The following is a 26,399-nucleotide window of genomic DNA, read 5'->3' on the forward strand; positions in this document are numbered from 1 at the left end:
TCTGAATTGATCCTTGGAGTGAGTGTGAGCGTGCTGTTGGCTGTTTGTCTCTGTGATGGATCAGCACCTGTGCAGGGTGTACCCCGCCTCTCGCCCAATGGTTCTAAAACACCAAAAGAAATGGTTTCAAAAGTCCTCTAGATGGCACTGTTTCCCAGTTAAAAGTCCATTCGGACTGTAATCTCAAAAGTGCTGCTGGCAGTCCAACCTTTCTTTTAAATCAAACTGTCTCTGTCCAACAACGTGTTAAAGACCTCACAGTGCGAGCAAGGAAATCTGAGACCTTTACCAGTCTGCTCTGCGACTGGGGTCTAGTTTCTACAAGAGGTGGAAGCATTCAACAAACATTCAGTCCGTTTGTCTCAGAACTACTGTGCAGCCAAACCATATGTCTGAAGCGATGATTAATAAGGAAAACCAGAACTGTAGTTATTGATTTGTTTATGTTCAAATGAAACATTAGATCTTTATTTTTACCTCACTGACATCTTGGATAAATACTGTCAAGCAGAAATATGATGGTGTTGCAATATACTATATCAGTTCTCCAGAAAAAGAAGACCAATTTGCTGTGCAGCCTACGGCAGAGTGAAATATAAAAATCATCTGAGGCTATAAACCGGGTAAAGGATCATTCAGTATGACGCAGTTCACTCAGAAATGACAGGAGCAAACGTAGCTAGCAGAAGCCTGCGGTATGAAATGAGCTTTTATGTTTATTCGGGATGTTTTTGCACAGCTTATAAAGGTTTGGCTGTAACTTTCTGAGCTTCTAGTCAAGGGATAAACATCAATATTCTCTCCAGACACGCAGCACAATAATGTCTAAGAAATCCAATAATGCCTCAGGAACGGTGTACTACTGGGTGCATCGACACAGAAAATGTTTTATCTGAAAACAGGCTCTTTTAATATTTGAGATGTTTTTGGGGTTTTTCCTGCTTCTTCCTGCATGGTTTTACGTTAGAAGCTTACAGACTCCGGTCAAAGGAGAATTAGGTTATGCAACACATGCTAAATAACCCCCAGAAAAAGTGTTATGTCTGTGGGTTGATGTTCTCAATGTTCACTTGGTCATCTACAACAGCAAAATAAGAGTTTGGATAAATCAAATGAAACGGGTTGGTGGTCACAGAGAAATACTTGAAAGGTTCAAGTCGGGAAAGCTGCAATTCAGGGATTTAATGCAAACTGACGTTTTATGTTGCATCACCTTTTTTTCTTCTTTTAAAAAAACAGCTGCGAGCTAACCTGACATGATGGACAGTTTGTTCCACAGAAATCTGGAAATCCTTGGTTTGAAAAGTGTTTCAAGGCCAAGCGCTTTGGAAAACACACAGAACTAGTTGGTAGAATCAAACTCTTTATGAAACAAGTTGGGAGGAGGGTGGAAACATCCTTTCCAACACAAAAAAATCCATCAGTATTTCTCTCTTTGTCTTACATTGTCCACCAATGTAAGCATCGATGCCATCTTCTCTTAGAGCACTGAGTCGTGTCAAAAACTTCTCACAGCTGGTACTTCAGCCACAAGCACAGCTGTAATCAGCACAATCCAGCTGCAGCACAAGTTAAAGTGCAGGCTACAAGGGGCAGAAAAGCTGGGTGAAGTATTTCTATGTTGCATCAGATGATTTACTTTCCACTTTGATGCGTTTAAAAATGAACGCGTTCCGTCTCCATTAAAAGGTGCTGTGAGCTGTACAAACAAGCAACTCAGCAGAGTTCTCAGTCACTTTGGTTTAAGTCGAAACTATATTAGGACATCGGTCATGGATGGGTGTGTGTGCTCTTCCTGTTGTTTGCAGCTCATTGGTTTTTGACAATGCAACACTTGCACAGCCAGGGTGTATTTAATGGCCTCCTCTTCAAACGTATCTACATCTTGTTTGCTATGTTAACCGCCTCCGGACCGCAAATAAATCCCTCCTTTCAGATTCACTTTGGCAGCCTTTTCTCCCAACTTTATGTGACGGCTTCGGTTTGGCTTTTTCCCCAGTTGTCATCTGACATCAAATTAAAGCAAGAGGCAGCAGCGACACGCAAAGACTGGGTGCGACCAAAAGGGATGAGGTGGAGGTTGAATTCCCTGCTGGGCAAAATCTATCTGCCGGAGGAGAGAGAATCACATCAGCAGTGAATCAACAATAAGATTGTGCAGAGCTGTCTTTGTAGCAAGGCAGACCTCAGGTGCAAATCTAACTAAAATAGGCGGGAGGAATAATTACGCTTTGCAATTCTTCTCCAAGAAAGAGCTTACGATAAGACAGAGAATGTCGAGCTGATGAGAACAGGGAAGCAGGCAGATTATTCTTGGTGTTTATGGTTAAATAACATGTCTTATGGAGCATGTATAGTCACAGCAGGTATAGGAAAATGTGCTTTCTTGAAGGTAGAGAGTCACTGAATATAAAGGAGTGAATGTTGGTATTTTCATGGAACCTGCTCGTTCTTCAGTGACCCTGTTAGGGAATAATTTTCTTCTATGCACAGGAAGTAATAAACCTCTGCATGCACAGGGGCAAACCCAGGAATGTAAATGAAGGAAATATGAGTGATCAGCAGGGAATTTTGGTGAAAATATGAACAAGAAAGCATTTAGATTGTGTTAGTTTTTCATCTGTTCACAACCATGACATTCATACTGTTAGTCGGTGAAACATTACATCAGAACTGCAGTTTATTCTCTCTCTGAAATAAGACATTTTTTCTTAACAGAAGAACAGGGGGCTAACAGAAAAGGAGAAATTCTTCTGACTGGCTTTATTTTGATTTATCACCTCGCTGCAATGGTTTGTTGTTTTGAATGGTTAAAGTACATGACATGGTCTTACACAAATTGGCCAGCCACTTATTAATGTTCAGACAGTTATTAAAGATTACAACTTCCAGCAAAGGTATGATTAACAATTTCAATTGTTCCCAAAATTGAACAATTAAACAACTTGAGAGAGAAAAAATGGCCCTACTTCTGACTTGATCTGGACTTTTACCTAATAAATTTATGGTGTCCATAGTTTCCGTTCCATTTAGAGGTGAAATATATTTAAAAATATGCTTTAGGGTGGAACTGGTTGGTTGCTTCTGTATAGGTGAGCATAGTCTATCTGGGTTATTTGTTAACTGTGCGGAATCTACCGATCGGTGGTCCCAGTTTAATGAAAAGAGGCAACAGTCAACATGTCGAACTCTGCGCCTCAAAACATCAATTCAAACCCCCCAGAGATTGATGTTGTAACTGTGGCAGTTTCCATCTTGTACATACGTACTATAACGAACAACTGGAACTTACCAGCTAAAAGTATAGCTAACAGTTTAAATAATATGCCCAGGGTGCGACACACCATGATAGTATTTTCACCATTACATCGTAATTATTAACAACCAAAAGGGTCCGTGTTCATTTTGATTGTACTGTGATTTCGATCTACCGGGAGCAAGTCAGAGGCGTCGCGCTCGCAAAAAGCAGTTTTATTTTGAAAACCAACACCGGATTTTCTTGCGTTCCACAAGTTCAACTTCCTGTATTCGTCATCCGCGCCAAAACAAAACCTTAAATCAAATGGAGAAAAATTAAAAGGATCCAGAACAGCATATCGTCATATTTTACAGGACCACAAAAAATATATACTGTTTTAATAGTCTGACCTATAGTCTACCAGATTAACCATTAAAAAAAAACATCTTGACAGCAATTAAAATTTCATTTTTATTTGACAAATTTAAAAACAAAATTTTGAAAAAATATTTCTGCAAATGCAATGGTTAAGTTCACGTTCAAAATAGGCGTACAGCCTACGTTATGTAGCCTAAGTGTAAGGTTTATCTACACAAGAATCAACAGTTTTCATGTTTTCACACTGTTGTGTGGTAATTTTTCTGAATAGAATGTTTCTCAAAATAGTTGGAAATCAGTAGTTAAACTTATGAGAGGCTAAATTAATGTATTAGCCATAATAGATTAAGAGCTGGGATAGTTAGCTAGCAGTATACCTAAATTAGCTGGAATTGTTAGACATAGGTTGTTGATAAATGGTTGAGACTGATCACTGGCTGAATGGCTATTAAACAGAGTAAATCTATTAGATTTAACACTCATCAACTGAACGAGTTAGTCAAGCATTTACTGATCGCCTAGAGGAAATGGTAAGATGAAAGTGGTCCAGTTTAAAACTAGTTCAAACAAATTAATTTGAGCTTAATTGGGTGGGTATTGATGGAGCCAATCTGTAAAGCCAATACTTCATGTAAAGTAGGGTTGTGGACCAGTGCCAACATGTTTCAGATACAGTATTCCTGCTGAATGTCTGATAGATGTGTGCAGCCCCGGAGGAGCTGTCTGATACTGGTCAGACTCATGTTTGACAGTGACTGCAGTGAAAAGCAAAGCTTGCTTCAACAAGCTGTCACAAACCTCTGGAAGTGTGAATCGGCGCCAGTACCAAGCTGCAACTCTAAAAGGAAAATACAACCCAAGATAGAATTTCCCTTTTATTTCTGCAACATTTCTTGAATTACAAACTGAATTCAGTGTCTCTTTCAGTGCGGTCAAGTAATACTCGGGTTTTTCAAAGTGAATTGTAATGATAAGCTGCTACATCCGGTCTTGGAACGCTGCATTCAAATGGTTTGGTTTGGAATGTAAATTGGGGTTAATTTAAACGCTGGTGCATCGCTTAATTAATATCAGTTCGTCTTTTTGCCCATCAAAATTAAGCAGCATTGATTATGCGCTGGAGCTCAGCCTTGGACCTGAAGCTGTATGTTCAAAATTACCTTCAATATATACGTTACTGTTTTTGTTTTTAGTGTATTCTTCCCTTTATACGCCGTAACAACCATACTTTCACTCGCTCCCAACACCACAGTCCGAGAGATAGAGAGGCGGGGATAGTGCTGCTTCCACCGTGGATATACTCGAGGTTTTTAGTCATTCAGCAGCACCAGCGGGACAACAGCTGCTTCTCCACGGTGCCAATTTTTGTCCGCTTTACGCACAGTCATGGTTTTGACGCACAGGTGAACTTCTCTCGCTTAAACGTGACGTCGACCAGAACTGAAGAAGGAAAAGTGCACTGAAAGAAAGGAAAAAAAAAAAAGAAAGACCATTTCGTTCCCCCCCCCCACACTCTCATCTTATTTTAATTGCCTGAAGCTAAACAGGTTATCACAGCCATGTCCAGGAAGAAGGCAGTGAAGGGTAAAGGGAGCTCCAAGAGCCCAAAGGCGTCTCCGAGCAGCGGGCGGACTGGGAAAGGTTTGGCCGCAGCAGCTGCTCCGTCCACCGGACTGGTTTACCCGAGCAGACCGTCCATCAGCAACAGCGGAGAGTTTTACGATATCGCCTTCAAGGTGAGCGAACGAGCTTTCGTGTCTTACAACTAGGGCTCGCGATAATTAGCGGAGAAGCAGGTGCAAGTTTTTCGGGGGCTAATTAAACAGAACTGGCTCCACCTGTGGTGGTTTGAGTCTGTTCTGTCGTTTTTAAAAGCCCATTTTGGTGCGATGAAGAGGGTTTTTTAAAACTATTTGTCGTAAACTTTGAGTGCTTTCATGTCAATGTGATACGACAACATGTATAAATGTTAAGTCTCGGGTTAAAAGCCACGTCGAGCAGAATGTTAATTCGACAAACTTTTTCGATATTTAGTATCGGAATTTTCATTTAGCCGGGGAATAATTTTGGCTTTCGTTGGATAGACCGTTTTAAAACACTTCCTACTCCCGGTACAGTAAAATGTGACCTTTCAAATGATTTAATGTACAACTATAGTCCTTGCAGGGAAGGTGGGGGACTTAAGTATTTGCTCTCCAAACAAAATACACAAGTAATATATTTAGTGTACAGCTCAATTTGTGTCCTGCCTTCGTCACTTTGTGCTCCACAACCACAGTCCAGTGCAATAACATAGAGGAGACGATGGAGCCAGATTTCCATAATTAATGATAGCAATTAACAGCAGCACGCGAGGGCCTTTTTCTGTCGACTGGAACTGATAAAGTATGTCCCTGCACATCGCTACACAACACTTTTTTTCTTTTTTTACCGTGTTTAAGCTTGTTAAACTGATTTCAGACTCTTACTGTATATTCTTCTGATCATAACGTTTTCATAGCTCTTGTTGTGATAAGTGTGGCTATCGGCTGTGTCTTCGTTGTTCTTTTTATTTGTTCATTTGGCGCAAAAATTGGAGTTGGAATGGTTCGACAACCTGTTTAATGCAGGCTAATTATTGTTTCTGAAGGAACTATTCAGTTAAAAGCTCAGTGCCCTTTTTTTTTTGTTGTTGCCCTGCCTAGTTCTGAAAATATGTAATCAAATGAGCCACTGAGGTTGGCACAGACCCAGCTCGGAGTGGAGTAATCCATTCTTGCCATCTTTACCTCCACCTTCACGTCATGTTGCGTTCGCTGTACCTTGGAAGCGGGAAATTTTTTTTGTGAATAACATCAAATTCTCATTGGCGGCTGTATAGTTTACTTAGAAATAAGTAAAAGTAAAAAAAAAAAAAAAACAGTTTAGCTACTTTCTTACCCGACTTCATATGCAGACGTCTGGGTTGGTGAACCTTAACATGAATTGCCAACAAGGACATCAGATTTTATATATTTTTTTATTTATTTCCATTTGTAAGTAAGAAGTTCCCATTTGTTATCAAATATAGCATCATTAAGCATAACACAACACCTGAACCCAAGTCCAAATATTGATTGAACTTGAACTTACTGTTAAGCCTTGAACAACTGACTGTATTTCAGATGAACCACTGGAACTGGAATCTCAGGGTTTATCAAACGTACACGCGGCCCACGAACTCTGATGCAGTTTTGAACTGCAGATGAGGAAAATGTTATTTGAGAATAAAACTTCCAGTCAAGTGGCTCACTCCACCGTCCCCCTAAATCAGCATCTATAAGCAGAGGCTGAGAATAGCACAGTGGCATTGTAGTCCTCTGGTCTTTTTACTCAAACATGTCACAGATATTTCTTTTGCAAAAGAAATGTCACTGTAAACGTGGCCTGCATCTGAATGACAGAATGTCATCACTTTCACTGACCGAAGAAGCCACTAGTGTTGCTTCTCTATCATCTGAACTGGCCCTGAGATATTCAAAGACTTGTTTTTGTAGATGAAGTGATGCATAATTGATAATGAGTATCGATGCACATAAATAGAATGAAGCATAAATGAAAGGGTAATGAATCTTCATGTGGGTGGTATTAGTTATCACCTCATGAACAGGTGGACAGATAGATGCTCTCGCTGACTTTATTACGCACACAGCTGGGGCAGATGAAAGCCTCGGACATCACCTGTAATCACTGCAAATAAAGCTCAGTCAATCATGAGATCTGTGTCGGTGCCAGCCTATAAATGATGTGGGAAAAAGATGTTGGAAAAATTTGCAATAGACTGTCAATCTTGTGCCAGTGGACCGAGCGCTAATGCCAATTTTCTTTTCACCTGAACTGGTGTATATTTAGATGAGTTGTCTCCTGAGCTTGTTCTTTCTTTCAACACACACAAAGGCTTTGGATTTTATCAACCAATATGTTAACTCTTCCACTGTCTGTGTGTCTCAGGTGATGCTGGTGGGGGATTCAGGCGTTGGAAAGACCTGTCTGCTGGTCCGCTTCAAAGATGGAGCATTTCTCGCCGGGAGCTTCATCTCCACTGTGGGCATCGACTTCAGGGTAAGCGCTACCTTAGTTCAGCATGACAGTAAAATGTTTGGAAGTGGTTCTCTTTGGTGCTTTAGAAGAACTGATGTCTTGTCATGTGACTAAAAAAGCGCACACTTCGACTCCCATCTTTAGTATGTACTGGCTGACGTTTCATGCCAAAGGAAAAAAACCAGAAACGTTTGACTGCTTCTAAATCTTCATCTGAGCTCTCAAAATGGGCGACGCACTTGTTTTTTTTTGCGGCGGCGTACATGAAGAAAAACAGTTTGAGGCTCCTGAAGCATTCCAAACTTTTTTAGAAAACTTTCTATGAATCATCTTTAATACCTTTCTGAAAGTCGGGTATTAAAGAGAAATGTCTCAACTAGTTGCCAACTGGAAATGATTAATTGACGAAGCAACTGGCAAACTTTGTTCCTCTGCACTGGAAACAAAACACTCCAAACAGCCCAGCCTCACCAGAAAATGTGTAATGCTTGTCCACAATGAAGTAGTGTCTCAGTCCATGGGTAGAAATTCTGACACTGCAACATACTCTCTGCTTAGTGTAGGGCACTGTTCATGTGATGTGCAATGAACCACAGTAAATAACATTTTCTAACCCGAACCACATGTCCTTACCCTAACCATTGTCAAGTGAAAGCGAATTAGAAAATATACAACAAAAGTTTCCTGAAATGATGCATTTGGAAACACAAAATGAGCATAATCGCACAGCATAGCAGGAAGAGAAAGAAGTGAAATGTCTGCAGAGGATTAACTTTGCATATTTCTAAAAAGAATGGCAGCATCAAAGCCGGCACTCCTCCCAGTGCTCCTTGACTGTGTCTTTCATGGCTTTCAGTACCTGTGACTTATTATATTAAAACAGTGTTTGAATCATAGACTTTTCTTCCAAACATTTGCTTTGTCATTAGATGTCTCAAGTCTAAACTCTGTTGCATTGCTCGGGCTGTTTTCCAGCACCACACTCCTCGTTTCCACAGATACACGGATGCTGTCCTTGAGAAAGAAACCAACCCTTGTGCATCAATCCCCTTAAAGTCTGAACACCTCCTCTCAGCATTGTTTTAAGGATAGCATCAGCAAAATTGCTCTTTGACTGGAAGTGGGTAGTTTCATAAAGAATGGTTGTGATTCTGAATTATGAGTTTTAGATGTTGACACGCTGGCTCTTTTTTCTTTGTGCCTCCTGAAGCTGTACCTGTACGTGGGTGCTTTCCACAGAACACGTCTCTGAACCAGGCGAAGTGAAATAAAAGAAGTGGATTTTGAATGATGTGTTTAATCTTTGATCCATCTTTTTTATTTTTCTTTACTGCTAATGACAAACCCAAATTACTGCCCCATTAGGGCTTTGGGGGGATTCCAGAAGATGGTTACAGTGCCAGTAAAAAAAAACATTAAGTGTCACAGCCACAGATGAGAAGCAGTGACCCGTCTCGCTCTTTTACTGTCTTGTTGCTCCCTGAAGCAAGATTCCAGCAGAATCTGACACGGCGGTTTGGAAAAACCTTCCCCGAGGAAGCATTCGGAGCCCTGCTTCACCGATGCTGTCAACCAGAGCGGTTTATAGCGGAGCAAGTGTGCAGTACGAAGATGTCAAATTCCACTATATTAAAGCCCATGACAGGAAGAAGCAGTAGAGCTGAACGCACAATATTGATGCAGCCTTGTTTGATGCCTGAGGTTATGTATTAATTGACACCTTTTGGTTTTTACTTGATTCTTCACCTGTGAGGCAGGTGCCTTAAAGCTGCAGACATTAGTAAGGAAGCCTGACGCTACCCTTGACAAATGTGCTGTAACACAACCGTTCTTGTTCTTATGGTAACTGTATGAGGTCTGTTTAAAGACCCTGCATACATACATACATGCCTGATGAGCACAGTCACTACAAACAGCAGCACCCCGATGTCTGCATGCAGAGGCTCATGAACAACGTCTCCTAACATTTTTATCACAGCAGAACAGCCGTCTAACTTCCTCTGCTTCTGAGTCATTACACAAACACTGATGTGTTCTCACCATTGATCACTTTCTGTTTTAGACGGGGATCCTTCCTCTACAGTTTCTTTTCATCTGGAGTGTGAGAAACGTCTCTTTGATGCTTCCTTGGTTCTCCTGCCCAAGGCTCCACTATCCTCCTACTCAGTGCAACCTGTGTTGCTTCAGCCCCAGCAAACCAGTCATTGCTGGCTGGCGTTGAACGCTTTGCTACCAGTGCAGCAGATGAAGAATACTTCCACAAACATCACATACCCAGCCTTTGTGTACTGCCAAAGACGTGGTGGGTCTACCGGATGCTAATAGATTTCATAAGCTTTGAGAACCTGTTTCACAAAGCCTGGAGTTATATGTAAAGGTCTTGCATGGTCGATTCTCAGAAAAAGAACTAAGGTTGCATTGAACCAAGCAATTTTGTAACAAATGCTGCTTTCTTGTGGCAGTGACTGAAAATAGAAGTAGAATAAAGCTTCATACGTCCCCACGTGTCTCAAATACAAAGCCGTCTTTTCACACTGAAGAGGTAAAAATAGATAAATGTCTTTTATCTGTGTTTATAGAGACCCTTGCAGCAGGAAAATAATGGTCATTATCACTGCCTGAAGCACTGTAGAGAGAGATGAAGGGGAAACTTTTTATAGATTCAAATTCCAGGGAAAGAGAAAAATAAATGTTTCTCTTGCAAAGCCTTTATTAAACAGATAAATCTTTGTATTGTCAATGTCCTAATAAAAAAATTGAAGAAATAACACAAAAATGACCTGTACATTACTATTTAAAAGCATTAACACATACCACACATGCCCCCCCACCCCAAAATAGCTCATCCCTCCATATTCACAGAAAAGAAATGGAAAACAAAGACCTTGGGATAAATCCGGTTCTTTAGGCAGTTTGTTCCTGTTTTTATTGTCCTGTACGCCCTGCCTAATGGCAGAAGCTCCAACCACACAGTGACCTGGGTGTGATGGCTCTTGGTATAGATTTAGCTTTTGAGACAACAGGAATTGCGATTGGCACAGTGTTTTGCCATGTTCCTGTCTTGGGGAACTAGCCATTTCTTCACCTTGACGCTGGGCTCTTCATTCATAATTCCTGCTCCTCATTTTGTGAAGGGTAATGAAGCCTGTCTTCATCTTTTATCCATACATCATCACACGACTTTAAAGCGCTTTTACCGTCACTCACCTTTTGAGTGTCCTGCTTCGTGTCTGCTGTTGAGGTCCTGCGCACCTGCTTACTGACAGATTGTGTTCATCATTAGCAGGCTGAGCTGAAGACTGAAAGAGCCGCTCTGTAATGCGCCAGCTTCACCGGCTTGTTATTGAATCGCAGGCCCACGTGGTTTTTAGATGAACAAATCAAGGACTATCAGTGGGTTTTACACTTCTTTGTTTTGTAAGAATTTTCTTGAATGTGAAGCAGAAGTGGTGTGACTTTAAAAGCTACTTTCTGTGTTTCTTTAGCAAGGAGACCTATTAAGAAAAGAAAAAAAACTCGAGTGTGTCAGTTCTGCGTCGGTCAGTTCTGTATACACAATATAATGAACGATGGTTAGGATTTGGCCACTCTTACCCAAGGCTAAAAAGCCCTTCTGGGTTGATGTTTCTCCTCTGTCGACTCCAAACGTTGCTTAATTGATAGTTAGAAGAAGTCTGAATGTTAAGTTTGTCTGGGAACATACACTCACCGAACACTTTATTAGGTACACCTGCTAGTAAAAGGTTGGATCCCCTTTCGCCTTCAGAACTGCCTTAATTCTTTGTGGCATACTTTCAGCAAGGTGTTGGAAACATTCCTCAGAGATGTTGGTCCATATTGACATGAAAGCATCACGCAGTTGCTGCAGATTTGTTGGCTGCACCTCTATGATGCCAATCATCCCAAAGGTGCTCTGTTGGATTGAGATCTGGAGTACAGTGAAGTCATTGTCATGTTCAAGAAACCAGTTTGAGATGATATGAGCTTTGTGACATGGTGCATTATCCTGCTGGAAGTAGCCATCAGAAGATGGTACACTGGTCATAAAGGGATGGACACGGTCAGCAACAATACTCAGGCAGGCTGCAGCATTTTAAATGATGCTCAGTTGGTACTCAGGGGCCCAAAGTGTGCGAAGGAAAATATCCCCCACACCATTACACCACCACCACCAGCCTGAACTGTTGATACACGGCAGGATGGGTCCATGCTTTCATGTTGTTTATGCCAAATTCAGACCCTACCATCTGAATGTTGCAGCTGAACTCAGACTCGTCAGACCAGACAGCATCTTTATAATCTTCTATTGTCCAATTTTGGTGAGCTCGTGCGGATTGTAGTCTCGTTCAAAGTCACTTAAATCCCCGTTCTTCCCCATTGTGAAGCTCAGGTTGGACTTGGGCAAGTTGTCTTGACCACCTCCACATGCCTAAATGCATTGAGCTGCAGCCATGCGATTGGCTGATTAGCTATTTGTGTTAACAAGCAATTAAACTTAATAAAGTGGCCAGTGAGTGTATTTTCTTTTAAATTAATTGGCCTGTTTGTGATGGAAATCTCACACATCCTTTGAAATAATGTGGCGTGTATGCGGGGTGCAATAAAAAGGTGACGGGTAGAGGCAGTGTGGGAGAGCACGTGGCCTTAAACGGCATTAGTAACGTGGCTCTGATCTTAACTTCCAAATACTCGCATAACGTCATTTGTAGTTGATCTGTGGGTAAATCTCCCCACAGAAAAGAAGCTCTGAATATCTTAATTAATTGTAGGAGATGTGATTAATATCAGGAAGCTGCAGGGGTCGGACTGACTTATACTTCGTGCTTAATGAAAATTGGAAAATTTGCTTCAAAGTTAAACTGCTCATAAAGACTATTTAGACCTGTGAGAACGGAGTTCAGTGTGTCCTTTCTGTTGTCGCCAAGTTAGTTTTCTGGTGTACAGCAGATGTGAAAGGCTCTGATTAAACTTTAAAGTTCCAACGTTATAAACTCCTATCAGCAGGGAAATATATCAAGCTTATTACTTGCTGTCAACTTGTAACTTTGGCCAAGTGTGAATATGAGAACACAGCTGCAAGCGCCGAAGCCTCGGTGTCCATCACACTCTGAAGCGTCCTAATTTGCTGCCCATAAGTTGATATATTCTGTCAGTTAGTGCAGCAGTGAGTGTTAAAGCAGCACTTTTCAGCACCATCAGGAATCTGCAGCAGTGACCTTCAAGATAATGAGGTGGAGGTGTCAGCACCCTGCAGAGGGTGGAGAAAAAGGGCCTCATCCAAACTTCTGCCAGTCTTGTCTTCCTGTTCCATCTCCTGACAGAAAGAGATGATGCATCAGAAATCCACTTCTAACGCTGCTCTTGCTCAGGTTTTTGTTTTGTTTTGGGTTTTTTTGTCTTTTCCTGGGAGAACTTGTGATTTGCCGTGGGTATGTTTTTTTTAAATGTATATTAGTGTGCGTGTGAAAGAGACATCTTCCCACACAAGACAGTTCCTGAATTTTGAGTTGTTGACATTTTAAAAGCCTGATTGTATAAAAGCAGTGCGCTGTGGTGTGATTTGTAACAAGAAGAATGATGAACCAGAGCACGTGTCAGAGGTGTACGTTTCCACAGGATTGCACTAACTGTATTAAGCATTAAACAGCTAAAGTCCGTACCGCTCACAGTTTTACTTGTAAGTGAGGTGATGATGCAGCCCAGGGCTCTAAAATCTGTCAATAATAGATGATGAAAGGATTGAAACCACTTGAGCAATAATAGTCCTCAGAAAATGGATACTTTTGCAACAAGAAAACTAGGCGATATAAGTAAGGTTCTTTGAGATGAAGCAGATGTTATCGGTGGGTGATGTGAACTGAGACCTTTACAGTCAACCCAACTGTTTTACTGACATCACATTTTAAACGGTCACTTCCAGCCTCTTCTTCAGCAGAAAGAAGTTTGAATGTTAACATTGACTGCTGGATGAGTGTGCTGTTCCTCTGAAACCAACTTTAAGAGCTAAAATTGATGAAGAAAGAGTAACATTTATATCTGATGTGGCACAGGCTTCTGCCCCTATATGTGGCAGTTAAGTAACCTCCCCCCTGAGTCAGAAAGTGCTACTGTCCATCACTTTATGGCAGAAACCTGGAAGAAAAGGTCCAATTATCTTCCACTGTTATCAAAGTGAATGTTTTCTGTGTGTTGTGATGGAGGGCATACAGGTTTAACCAGACGAACCCCCATTTACCCCCCCTGACGTTCGTGAGATGCTTGAGGTAGTGAGTTTAGTTGCTTGTTATTGTCATCAACCTCAGCTCAGGCTGGCTCTCTGCTCAAGAACATACTCAGCAGCTGTTTTCAAGGCTGAAATGTTGCAGTGAGAATTAGGCTTGTGGGATTCCAGGCTGCTTTGCTTAACAAGCAACAGTGTCCATGGGAAATGTGTTAATTTTAGTGCTGGCAGTGTGAGGTAGAAGCGACAGATCCTGACCATAATCTCAGTAATTAGATCAGTTAATTAGCCTTCAACAAAAAATGCATAATGATCTGCTTTTTTGACAGAAAACTTTTCTTATACCCCAAACACACAGAAGGTAAATGCAATGCAGAGTGAACTTTATCTTGGTCTCAAAGTAACCTGTTTTTGCACATTTTATGTAACACTTGTGGAAGATGATTCTGCCTCAGTATCCACAGGCAGCATGACTGTTGCAGTCGATCCATAGATCTGGTCTACATCTTATTTTAGACACTGATCATTGACTGTTTTTCTTTTTTCTGGCTTTGAATCTCAATTTATTTGGTAAAGACTGAGGAATCAGAGAAATACAAATCGGAGGCAGACTAAACTTTCTTTTCACTTTACTGTCCTTTACTACTTTTCCACCAACCAGACTGGACAACATTTGTTGGCATCGTAACCACAAATGCCCAAGTACACCCAAGGCAATTTTCTGTGCGTAAAATGAAAAGGATGAAAGGCAGTCTGCATATTTATCTGTGAACATGTGTGCCAGTACTTGCACGATGCAAAGTGTTTTAGGTTTAGTGTCTTTCTCAAGGCACACGCTGGGGACCGAGCAGCCAAACCTCCACAGCCCCTCTGCTCTGAGGCACAGCTGCAGGGATGTCAATTAAAATGTGGAATGTGGTACACTAAAAGTTGGAACTTTTAGGACTTGTTTGATTTGCTGTGGACAGTTCCATCCATCTACTTTCTATACCCGCTTAATCCAACTCAGGGTTACGGAGGGCTCGAGTGGAGAGGCAGGGTGCACCCCGGCTGGGTCGCCAGTATGTCACAGGGACCATTAGAATTGTCCTGTCAGCTTCCATAAATTTTTTTATTACTGTTGGTATACCCAATACAATCTATAGAATTCATATTGTAATCGGTATAGATGGCTTGAAAATGTCTATTCACCATCCTTGTGGAAAGCTTTCTTAAAAGGAAGCAGCACATTGTACTGAAGTGTTTTTGAATCAACAGAATGCTGATAACCTGCTATGGGGCAACGGTATCAGGACTGGTACTAAGTGGAGCTGCCATTTCTCAGCTCGTACATGTCCTGCGCCTCTTCATGGCATTCTAATCCTCTCTGCTGTACGTTTCCATTTGTTCATCAGTTTTTTTTTCCCTGCACTGGAACGTAACTGCATTTCTTCAGTGTTTCAGCAAACGGGACCTGAAGACCTGACGGATGCACAGTAAGCCGACACACACAGTCCAGCTCGTCGGTCAGCTTGGTTTTTACCTTTTTGCTTTTGCATCACATGATTTCTCAAGCACTTGTTGGGCTCCCTGGAGACGGTTGTTATGGACCAGTAACCATGACGACATATCAAAGCAGTGAATGTGTAGTGACTTGCTTCTACCAGCTTCTGCTCATGCGGCTGACAGATGGCTTTCAGGCTTTTTTTTTTTTTTTAAGTCTCAGGGTTGTCTGAGGTCCTCTGCCGTGTACGGGGACTGTTTACTTGTTGTTGCTGCAGCTACAGAACGAGCCGTGACAAAATCTGCATGTGGCGTCAGATTTACAGATTGGTTTTTAGACAGTTTTTAGTCTTGGCAGGTTGGCCTGAGAAATGCCTTCCTTCACACTCTCACAGTTGACCAGTTTCAGAGTTGGACGCTTTCCAAGTCAATCACAGCCTTTCAGTGAAGGCTGCTGAACAGCTCCACTGGAGTGAGTCTGGGCTAAAGTGTTGATCTCCGCCACACACAGAAGGGATTTTTCAGTGAGATGCAAATTGTTATCCGATGGAATTGTTGATGATATCAGGGCTGTTACAAACACAAAGGACCCATCCTTGGTGTGGTTGCTTGGAATATGAAACAGTTGAAGGGAATGAAGGGAGATAACTTAAATATTAACAAACAAATAATCCACATAATCTCATCCAGACAGCATCCTTTTCAGGGAAGGCCTTGCATATTTCAGCTGGACAATGTTAAACTGCTGTACAACACCCAAGACCCCAGAAGTAGTGGCTCTAAAGCAGCCATTTGGAAACGTGCCGGATTCAGAGTAACTTACTGGAAAGCACAAACCAGGTGAAGATGCACACAGTACGTAAGAATCTGCATCACGGAACTTAAAGCGATCACAAACCCTCGAATAATCGGCCACTAATTAACGCAGCACTGCTCTGCACTCTATTCTCTGAGACCATTTATTCTGTGTCGCCTTTCAGAGCGAAGACCTTGCACGCTAAATGAGTTGAGAACCGCAGGTTTGTTAGCTGTTAAAGACCTTCGAGCTGTAGGAGAAGTTCCTGTCACACATTTCATTTGACAGAAACGGCAACACTGAAACGGGCAGCTGAACTGTCTGTTACGTACAGAATGTTCAGTATGAGGAGGGTCAATCATGCATACATCAGATCAATCCACCTGAAACTTGTATTAATGAAATAGATCTGTGGGTTTTATAGTGATTTTGAGGATGCAAGACACGAAGATGCATCAAATCGTCTACAGACTAATTGTAATTGAATACTGAGAGCAGCAAAGGTTCATAGTTCTAACGGAGGCTATAAGTTAGACTTGAACCTCTTCATGGGGCGTCCGCTCTACCAGGTGAGAGACGGCCAACCCTCCGAGGAGTCGAGGATCAAACCCAGTTCTGCCCCAACAGATTCCATTCATCTTCTACCTCAAAATTCCACACATGATACCCCTGAAACCTTTGCAAAGTTATTACAAATAAAAGAAAACAGTCTCGTCAGACCCTTTCGGTTCCTTACTGAGATCAAAACAGTCCTGACTGTTTAAGCAGAGAAGCCCCCCCCCCCCCCCTCCCGCCAGGCCTGGGATCCAAATTGTCATGCTCCTGTCAGCTTCCAAATTTATTGGCTTTGACCAAGAGATGTTTTTATAAATAAATCTGTGTTTGTCTTTGAGGAGTCTAAGGCTGCCCCCTCAGGTTATCTTAGTCACTTGTGGAAATGAGTTTTATAATTAGATATTTTTTACAGCACAAAGGTGGAGAAAAATCAGAAAAACAGCTCTTTCATTTAAAGGCAGCACTCGGCGGCGAATTATGTGGCCCTCGTCATGCGTGGAGTTGACTGAGGATGTTTTGATTTGTTCATGTGCCTGTCATTAAGTGAATGAGTGGAAGATGGATTGTCGAATTGCGTTAAACTCCCTCATTTCGCATTTAGCGAGGAAAGAATTTGTAATTTGTCACACTTGTGCGCCCTGATCACGGTGCAGCTGCATCAACTTCTTTTCTCTCCACGTGGATCCACGCTGCGCCTTATCTTCACCGTCATGCTTCACAGGACTGCAGCTCAGCATGACATGCCGAACATGTGGCGCCGACAAATTATTGACACAGACCTCAGGGAACCATTTCCAGACTTTTTTTCTTGGTAGCTGCTCAGCATTTTAGTTGCCTTTACGTAAGACGAGCCGATGAAAGCTGACTCAACGATACGGGTCCAGTGATTCATCTCGGTGTTGCAGCGAGGCCTGCAGTTGAGCTATGAGTCGGAACATCATTCTGCAGCTCACGTTGGACTTTTCTTACTATAGATATTTTGTCTTGTCGCGTCGCACCTGCTTCCAAATTGGGCAAAGCAACATGTCCCTCCCCCAGAATTAAATTCCTGTGTGATAAGCATGCTGGTGGGAAATCTTGTCAGTACCAGTCAGAAACTCCCTAAAGAGTTAATCGCAGTCCTCGCGTAAGAACTGGCAGAGCTTTTCATTTGCTTTTTGACCAGGCGGTAGCTTCAAAGAGCCTTTTGCTTCTTCTGATCGCAAAGTCAAAACACCCACACTTCCTGCACCAACTCTTCAAATGAGGATTCGGTTATCTGAATTCTGAATCCGTATCAACCTGGTGTTTTACCCAACAGATATTACTATATTACTACACACTCAATGGAAGTGAGATGTGTATGCTTTACTTCCCCTCTATTTTAATGCCAAAGTTCAAACTTCCTCTTATATAATTCTTATCATTTAAGCAGTGGACGGACACAGTAATTCCCAGGTGATCAATTAATGCTCTTTTAAGTAATCCGTCATCTCTCTGCCTGCTTGTCCCAGATGTAGTGGATCATATTCACAGATTAGAGCTGCACATGGGCTGTGCTGAGGACATTTCTTTTATTAATGTGAAGGTAATTCAAAATTTGCCACAGCACTGAAAGTTTTATTTTACTCCAGTAAAGCTCTGTTCTTACTGTGCTGGAATTCTCAAGCACACATGGAGGGCTGAAAAAGTAGATCCTTTCATGTTGGACTCAGGACTGGCCAAATATTACGTCGACTCACTGTTTTCTTAGAGGTAAAACAAAAAAAAAGGGGTTATTATGAAAGATTTTGAGGTAAAGAGAGCCGCTTATCATTTTAAATTTCAGCGGATCTCTTCTTTCTTCGTGTTTTGTAAGTTTCATTCATTTCTGGAAATGCTCTGTTGCTGATAAACCATGTCAGATATAATGCACTTTAAATCTAAAGCGTGTTGTGGTCTGTTTTTCTCCACAGAAGTAATCCCTCAGCTTTGAAAGCAGAGACGTCTTCAGCGCAGAATGTTTTCACTGCAGCTTGTGTTTCAGCTCAGTAAACAGCAGGTTGAACCACAGCGGTTTAGACTCCCCCCTCTCGTTTCTTTAATACAAGTTTTTGATTGAGTTTTAAGCCACTGCTTAAAGAGGAATTTATTGCTACCTTGAAGACTCCCATCTCAGGTCTTTTTAAGGTTCTGATCCTAAAGCAACGGAATCAGGAAGTGGCTTCTCAGATGGCGTTCGAGCAGCAGTTGACGCTGAAACAAACCTTTGAACGTTGTTGCCTCGTCGTCATTCACATGAAACACGTCCTTCTCTTTCTATGCAAATAAATGCTCCGACCGCCATCAGTCCCATTTATATACTACGGTCAAACCATAAAACAAAACTCAGCTTTTGTTTTGATCTCGTCTTAATAAGATTCATGATGACACAGTTGTTCTGACCAGGTGAATAATGATAAAGCTTTTAAACATTACCGGCAGGAGCCGAGTCATTTTCTTTGAGTGAGTGGAACTCAAGGACAGAGGAAAGAATAAAAATAATAAGACCTAAAGGGATTTGATCAGAGAAATGATGAGCAGAACTCAAAGCTATGACGAGCACATCAGCGTATTGCTTAAAATAGTTTGTCTTGTAGCTATTTTGAGGCTGATGAAGCAGTCGAAGCTCTGAAAACTTGCCTTCTCTGTGCTGTGTGGCCATAGCAACATATGCACCCTTCAATTTCTGAGTCACACACCACTCAATCACATCATTTAAAATCATTGACGGGTGCGGTTTAGAACATCGATCATCTCGGTTCAGTCACATATGTGAAGATATGCAGCACGTTGTAGACGTTCTGCTGGAAGATTTCCTGCAAACCGCATGAATTATTTCCACACAAGAATGAACATTTTAGAAAAGAAACAAACATCAGACTCTATTGAGTCTGTTAGTCCAGTTGACCATTTCTACCCTGAACCGAACCTTATTTTTATTGTATTTCAGTCTTTTATGTTCACAGCTTTATTATTTCTGTTGTATTTCTCTACTTGGTTTAGAGTTACCCCACTCCTCAGTTCCTGTTCCACACCTCTGTTAGCAGAACTCTTTTCTTTTCTCTCCTGGTATATGTACACAGTTTGATCCATTCCTCTGTTCTCCTGGCTGTTCGTGGCCTTTTTGCCGGTGACCTTTCCCTCGCTGACTAACCACCTGTGACTGACCTCTGCCTTCTTAACAAACCTTGCCTTTTTCGACTGTTATCTACATGTATTCTACATAGGCTCCACCAGCCGTCCCTCCTCTTCACACAAAATAGTTCTGGAAAATAGGTTAAGTATTCTAATGATGATCCAAGTCATGAAACAAAGCAATTTGTGTGTTTGTGCCTTAAATGAACCCGCTGGGAGCCTCATCTGTTAGACCTGCCGATCACGTCTTTTGGCTCCCAGGCATTTCGAGTCAGCCAGTCACCAACCTACATTATTATGGAATTATTTTCTCAAGGACCACCAGGACGCTGGTCACCAGTAAAATTAGCCATTGACATCACAATGAGTCACAATGAGAGAAATGTATCAGCCTTCTTCAGGCACTTTGGACATTGGCTTCAGAGTTGAGACTGGATGACGACTTTCATATTTTATGCACAGCTGATGCCTTCAGCAGGACGATGCACCCTGTCACAATGCAGAAAAAAAAGAAAAGAAAAAAGATGGTGCTGTTGGGGTTTAAAAAATACGACGCAGAACCTGGAAGCGTTGACTTGGGTCCCAAATTCCCCCGATCTCAGTCTGGGAAAACAACAGTCCTGATCCAATAAAGGCCACACCTCATCATTTTTAAGACTGAATAGTATTTGTTGCACAAGCAGACAGCAGAACAAGCGGCCCCATAAACATTTGAACGGTGTCATATCTTTCTAAGAAGCTCCCGCTTGGGGAAAAAACATTTTAAAGAATACAACATACTGCCAGTAGTTACTGAAAGACACTCTCCATCCTGCACATACAAGTGGAGGTGGATTGCATGAAGGAAACCCATTTAAAGCCCCTGTTTGTCACACCACAGCGAACTCATCGGACTGTCACTCTCCCCTCTCTTTACATACCAACAGCTCAAAGTCTCAACAAAATGCTGGAATATCATATGCTCTGTGAATTCTTGACCTGAAAGAGCTTGTGTGCCGTGTCCTGTGAATACAGATGGAGATAACACTCAGGCTTAAGAAGAAGTTTTAAAGCCCAGTTGGATTTATTGGAAGAACACGACATGCCCTAATAGGATTCCCAGCCTATTGTTTGGATAATGCTGTCATGTGTGGGGAAAGGATTGAATGGTTTCTGGAGGCATGATATACAAAAAAAAAATTATATAGAGAAGAATCTTTTCCAACATTGAGAGATGGTAGATACTTTAGATAAAAGTACCAATATAGCATTGTATGTAAGTAGGTTGGTAGCAATAAAGTAGAATTACTGGTCTGGCCCCTTTGATATTACATTGCAGGTCATTATTAGTTATTTCTGAAGCATGAGTAAGCAAACTTCCTGTTACTGTTGTGGCTGCTGAAGCTAATCTGACCTGTTTTATTCACAGTTAGGGACACACGGCCTCGGGATATATCTGAGGAGTTGTGAAATGAATAATGGGAGAGCAAAGAGGACAAAAACTTTGATAAACCTCACTTTTTGGATTTTGAGTCGGTCACGTCATGTGATAATGTTAGAAGAAATAAATGCTGATTTGGTTGATCTGTTAACAACCTTTTAGACATCTTGAAAGTGACCCTTACTTCACAAGAAACCCGCGTGGAGAACAATCTGGGATGAGAGGCTCCCCTGCCTCCAGCTGAAGTCCAGCTTCATGGCGCTCGAAGAGAAAGAAGATAAGAACCATGCCGGTACGGACATGGGAACGAATAAATGAAATGGAAAGGATAAATTGAAAGATTTCAAGAAAGGAAGTAAACATAGAAGTGCACACAGTCAGAGGAAGATTTTTACGCTCACTGACGCACCCGGCGGCTGGCTGTTGGCTCGGTGTGTCGGAGCTGAATGTCAGCTACTGCAGCAGAGAACACGTTGGCCAAATCTACCAACAAAGCAGCAAGTCAAACGCCCCTCTGCCTCCAACGCTCCGCCGACTCGAGCACAAGAGCAGACATTTTTAATACGTAGAAAGCCTCCTCCGCCATGGGTCGTCTCCCAGGGAACTCGATCCCCAGCACATCCAAGACACTGAAACCCCACATTGCCCCTGACACGTTCATTGGTGTAGGACTATAGTGTACTGTTGGAGTGCACATGCACACGACAAGAAACACTGAATGCGTGTCAGAGTCTGTGAATCAGTGCTTTGTAGAAAAAAATGTGTTTTACTGGTTCAGGCGCCATCTGACAGCACATCTCACGCAGAAATGTTTTGCCTAAAACGTGTGGGTGGCCAGTAGCTATCCGCGTTTAATTTGTGTGTGTGGAAATGGAGTGGTGTGTAGTCTGAAACGCCTCAAAAAGTTATTTTTAATGGCTGTGTGAAAAAGGAGCAAAAGGTCAAAGATCTGAAGACGGGTGGAGCGGCGCCGAAATCAAAGGTCAAGGAAGAGCACGCAGCACGACTGTAATGCAGGTGGGAGACTTGTTAATCTGTGAGGAACATCAAATAGACTGCCGGTTCAAAAGGGATGGATTAATGAATTATGGATGGAAATTTGGAGTAGAGAACAGGAAGCTGGGAATGTGGGGCTTGATGAAAAGACTAGGCTGGATAAGGGGAAGAAGAGCAGGGAGTGGAGAGAGTCACAGAGGATGACTGATCCAGGATCAGCTGGTCTTATTGCCAGATGCAGGGTGGTGGGGCATTCTGTGCCAAACTGCTACAACATTATTGGAGAGGGGGCGGTGGTGCCTCTTCCTGTCGTCTTTCCTCTCGGTGACCCAGAAACCGTCCTTTGTTGAGCGCACACTTAATTCAGGTCCTGATGATATTAACGTTACTTTGACACACCAAAAGTTAGATGTGTGCAAACTCTAAAGTGTAATGTGCAAATAAAGATGGCCGCAGTGTTCAGCCCACATGATCCGTGAGAACACAACGGTGATGAGTCATCGCAAATTTCTATCATAGCTGCAACCCCTGTACCCGCTCTTACACACACACACACACACACACACACACACACAGTCTAAGATGCAGTTGTAGGGCCAATTAACATAGCCAAAGTGAAACTGGATGAAAGTAGAATGCTTTGGGTTTCCCAGTTTGAGTTTATTAATAGCTTCGCTGACGGGTGAGGTCATGAAAGAGCAGCCCAGCTGTGTTACAGCGAGCAAAGCATCAGGTGTAGGAAGAGAAGGAGGAACTTCTCAAACTTTTGGCAGTTGGCGCAGCGCAGACCTACAGTTAATGATAAACCAGAGAGCAAATACGCCTGCATCTGTTGCTGCCTTTTTTCTACATTTCTGCCTGTTTGACAGGATAAAGTTGGGTTTTCTGAAAGTTGACTTCCAGAATGTATTGAGAAAGTAAACGAGAAGTTAGACTTGCTGTAATTCTGATCGCTCACTAAAAACCCCCTGATGTACAGGTTTTTTACACGATTAAAATATTCATGTCAGTCACAGCACAGACGCATCGCCAGTCATTTTCTCTCTAGTTCTCTCTCCTCTGGGTAGTTTAAACTTTAACATGACTTTGAAAAAATGATCTAAGAGCCAAGGCACCCCAGATAATTCTAAAGCACTTGTGACTGCGACTTTTGCAATCTTGCGACTTTTGCATTTGCCTGCAATCTTTACATGTGTGCATGTTTACAGTACTGTGCAAAATTCATTGGCTCACCCATGCTTTTTTTTTTTCAAATATATTAGAAATAGAAATATTACCAAGGAAATGAAAAATGGGTGCAGGGATGTATTTGGACATGTGCTAACAAAAAGGGAAATACTGTATGTTTGTATAATTCCAACGATCTCGAACGTCTGTATTTGGTGTGAGCATCTTTTTATTCTTCAACACAGCCTGAACCCTCTTACACAAATATGCCAAAGCTCTTCTTTGGATGTTTTCTGCCTTTTGTTCCGTTCTCTGTCTGATGATCCCACACTGCTTCAATAATGTTGAGGTCCAGGCTCTGGGGAGGATTCATCCCTCCATAAGACCTGTTGCCACTGATTTTCAGTCCACTTCTTGTGTCATTTGGCATAGCTCAGCCTTTTCTCCCCGTTTCCCTTCCTTAAGAATGGCTTCTTGACAGCCACCCTTCCATGGAGACCATTTCTGATGAGGCTTCAGTGAACAGCAGATGGATCAACTGAAGGTCCAGATGCATCTCTCAGGTGCTGTGTCAGGTCTTTCCTCTTTCTTCATGACATCCTTTCAGATACTGTTAATCAGCTGTAGACCATTATTTAGGTCTGCCACTTTCCAGTTTCCTCAAAGTTTTTAAAACACCTGCTGAGATATTCCAATTTATGGATAAGAGCTCTTTAGGACTCACCTTGTTGGAGCAAAAATACTATTTTATGTCTGTCAAACTGTTATCTTTCGTATTTGTCTTCGTGGCAGCTAAATAAATTGGAACAAATGAAGTGTCTGGCAACAGGCATCTTGTAATAAAGTGCCTGTAACTACCATTTCTAGATGGTTCCTTGCTAAGTTTTATGTTTGTGGAGACACAACACTGGTTCATCTCTTAATGCTTGACTGATTCCGGAGGTCAATGTGAAGTGGATTACACCTCTGAAAATGGTCAGATACAAACGACTGGAATTAAAATGGTTTGTAAAGAGATTACAAGAAAGTTTGGACCAGACTTTCACACAGAACTGTATATTTGCGGTGTTTTAAAATAAAATGGCGGGGGCAAGTGCTTATTGGTTTTCCAGAAATCTGTAGTATTAGCATCTTACGAGCAACGTGTGGAACATGTGCAGCAGTGTGACAAAGAAACTGGGTGGAATGTGTAAGCAGGATAAGTTTTCACAAACTTTGATCTGACAAAGAGGCAGCTCAGGCAACAAAAGGCCGCCTCCTCCCTTTAAAAATCAGCGGGGCGCATTATGCTGATTGCAGTGGGAGCGAAATGAGGGATTCATTGATTTAATTTCCCTCTCATCAGTGAAGTAAGTCCTTCATCAGGCAATCTCCATGCAGAAATGGTTAGGAGCAGTTTCTTAGACGGCAGCAGGGCAAAGTGGATGTTCACGCTGCAGTGCTTAATTTAAACCCAGGGTTGGTAGAAAGGAATGACTTTCTTTATTTCCCATAGAGCCCTTCTGTCATTGTCAAATGAGGGCCTGCAGTCGTTTCTGTATTCACATTTCATCGAAGCACGCCGCAGTGTTTTTCTCTTAATTTGTCATACCTGAACCCTTCTGAAAACTTGAAGAGCCAGCAAGCCGAATTAATTAACTCTCATTAAGTCTGCCGTAATTAGACGGAGCGCTGCATTGTTTGTGCACAGCTGTGTGTTTGTCGTATCATCTTTTTGGAGTTGGCAGGGCTGTTCCGTGTTTACCTCCCAACAGTGAAGTAGGAGCCGGGGAGAAAATTAGCTTCAGCTGAAAGCCGAGTGCTGACAGGTTGGTTTGTGTTTGGGAAGTTCGGCTGCTCTCCAACTCAGCTGGAAAGTTTGCTTTGCTGGCCTCCATTTTCTGCTCGGAGCATCAGTTTTAACACGGGTTTAAAAAAGAGTGAGTCGAGTTAATTCAGCCGTCTGTGCTGCCTGTAGTCTGTTCAGTCTTCACAGCAGTTATAGTGACCACTTTTATGTTCCAAAACCTCTATGAGGACTGGTTTATTAATTGATTTATGCATTTATTATTATTGTTTTTTTGCCTTTAAGTTTGAGGGACATTTATTTTGCATTTTGTACACTCAACAAATGTTTGACTATTCAGGAACATTTAAAAAAAAAAAAAAGTCAGAATGTCTTAAATGTGTCTGAAACAACATAGCTTTTGGGAAATCAAGTATTCTGGAAATGAATGATTGAAATCAGTCGGCAGAGTTGAGTTTTAATTTCTGGCAGCAGACCTTTCTTGGTATTTAGTTTTTTTTTCTCTACGTGTCAGTTAGGCTTCAGAAGTGCACACAGATGTGCATCAGAGTGGGAATCAAGGGTTTTGCTGATGTTTTCTGAGAAGGATTTACATTGAAACAAATGGCTGCTTTGTGCCCATTGGCTGACATGTGAAAATCATCAGGACCCAATGCTCGTATGTTTTTCTGCTTTTCAGAGTGTATTACAGGATTTTAAAGGTTTGTAGTGTTTTCAGCTCATAAGTGGCACAGTTTCAGGTGTGTTTCCCTCTCTCCAGTACGAGGACTTCCTGAGGTTCTGAATACTCGTGTATATATTGAAAGTGGAGGCTTGTCAGGCTGCCAGGTTGATTGACACATAGCTTAGGGCTGTCTCATGCTCACTGCTGCTGTTGAATATTAATCCTCATTTGTGAGGAGCTCAGTACGGTGTGCATGAGTGGATTGTTCTTTACTGTGTTTATAATTGTCACGTGTCTGCTTTTGGGTCTTTGTAATGTTTGAAATGTGCTGCTGCTGTTGAGCACAGTTGACAGTCTTCCATACTTCCTGCAGTTTGATACGTGCGTTTTCTTTGTGTATTTTTGTGGGATGTGTGGGTGGCTATACTACAGCATGACAAAAACATGTCAGTCTGTCAAAGCCCATTCAAATATCTGCCATGTTCATCAGCAACACCTGAAAA

At 42.0% G+C, this 26,399-nt stretch overlaps 2 protein-coding genes across 2 annotated transcripts in view; both read left to right on the forward strand.

Annotated features, from left to right (window-relative positions):
- The window catches only part of LOC140277993 (arf-GAP with dual PH domain-containing protein 1), a 123,269-nt gene that overhangs the window by 52,139 nt on the left and 44,731 nt on the right, over window positions 1–26,399 (forward strand). The gene's annotated exons all lie outside the window — the stretch shown is intronic.
- The window catches only part of LOC140277994 (ras-related protein Rab-26), a 73,536-nt gene continuing 51,953 nt past the window's right edge, over window positions 4,817–26,399 (forward strand). Inside the window, exons 1-2 of the mRNA XM_072372867.1 lie at window positions 4,817–5,352; window positions 7,586–7,696. Coding sequence (XP_072228968.1) covers window positions 5,176–5,352; window positions 7,586–7,696 — 288 coding nt within the window. The 5' untranslated portion in view covers window positions 4,817–5,175. The remainder of the gene's footprint in view (window positions 5,353–7,585; window positions 7,697–26,399) is intronic.

The sequence above is a fragment of the Leuresthes tenuis genome, unplaced genomic scaffold, assembly GCF_036924035.1.
Source record: "Leuresthes tenuis unplaced genomic scaffold, fLeuTen1.0.hap1 SCAF_20, whole genome shotgun sequence".
Lineage (NCBI taxonomy): Eukaryota > Metazoa > Chordata > Actinopteri > Atheriniformes > Atherinopsidae > Leuresthes > Leuresthes tenuis.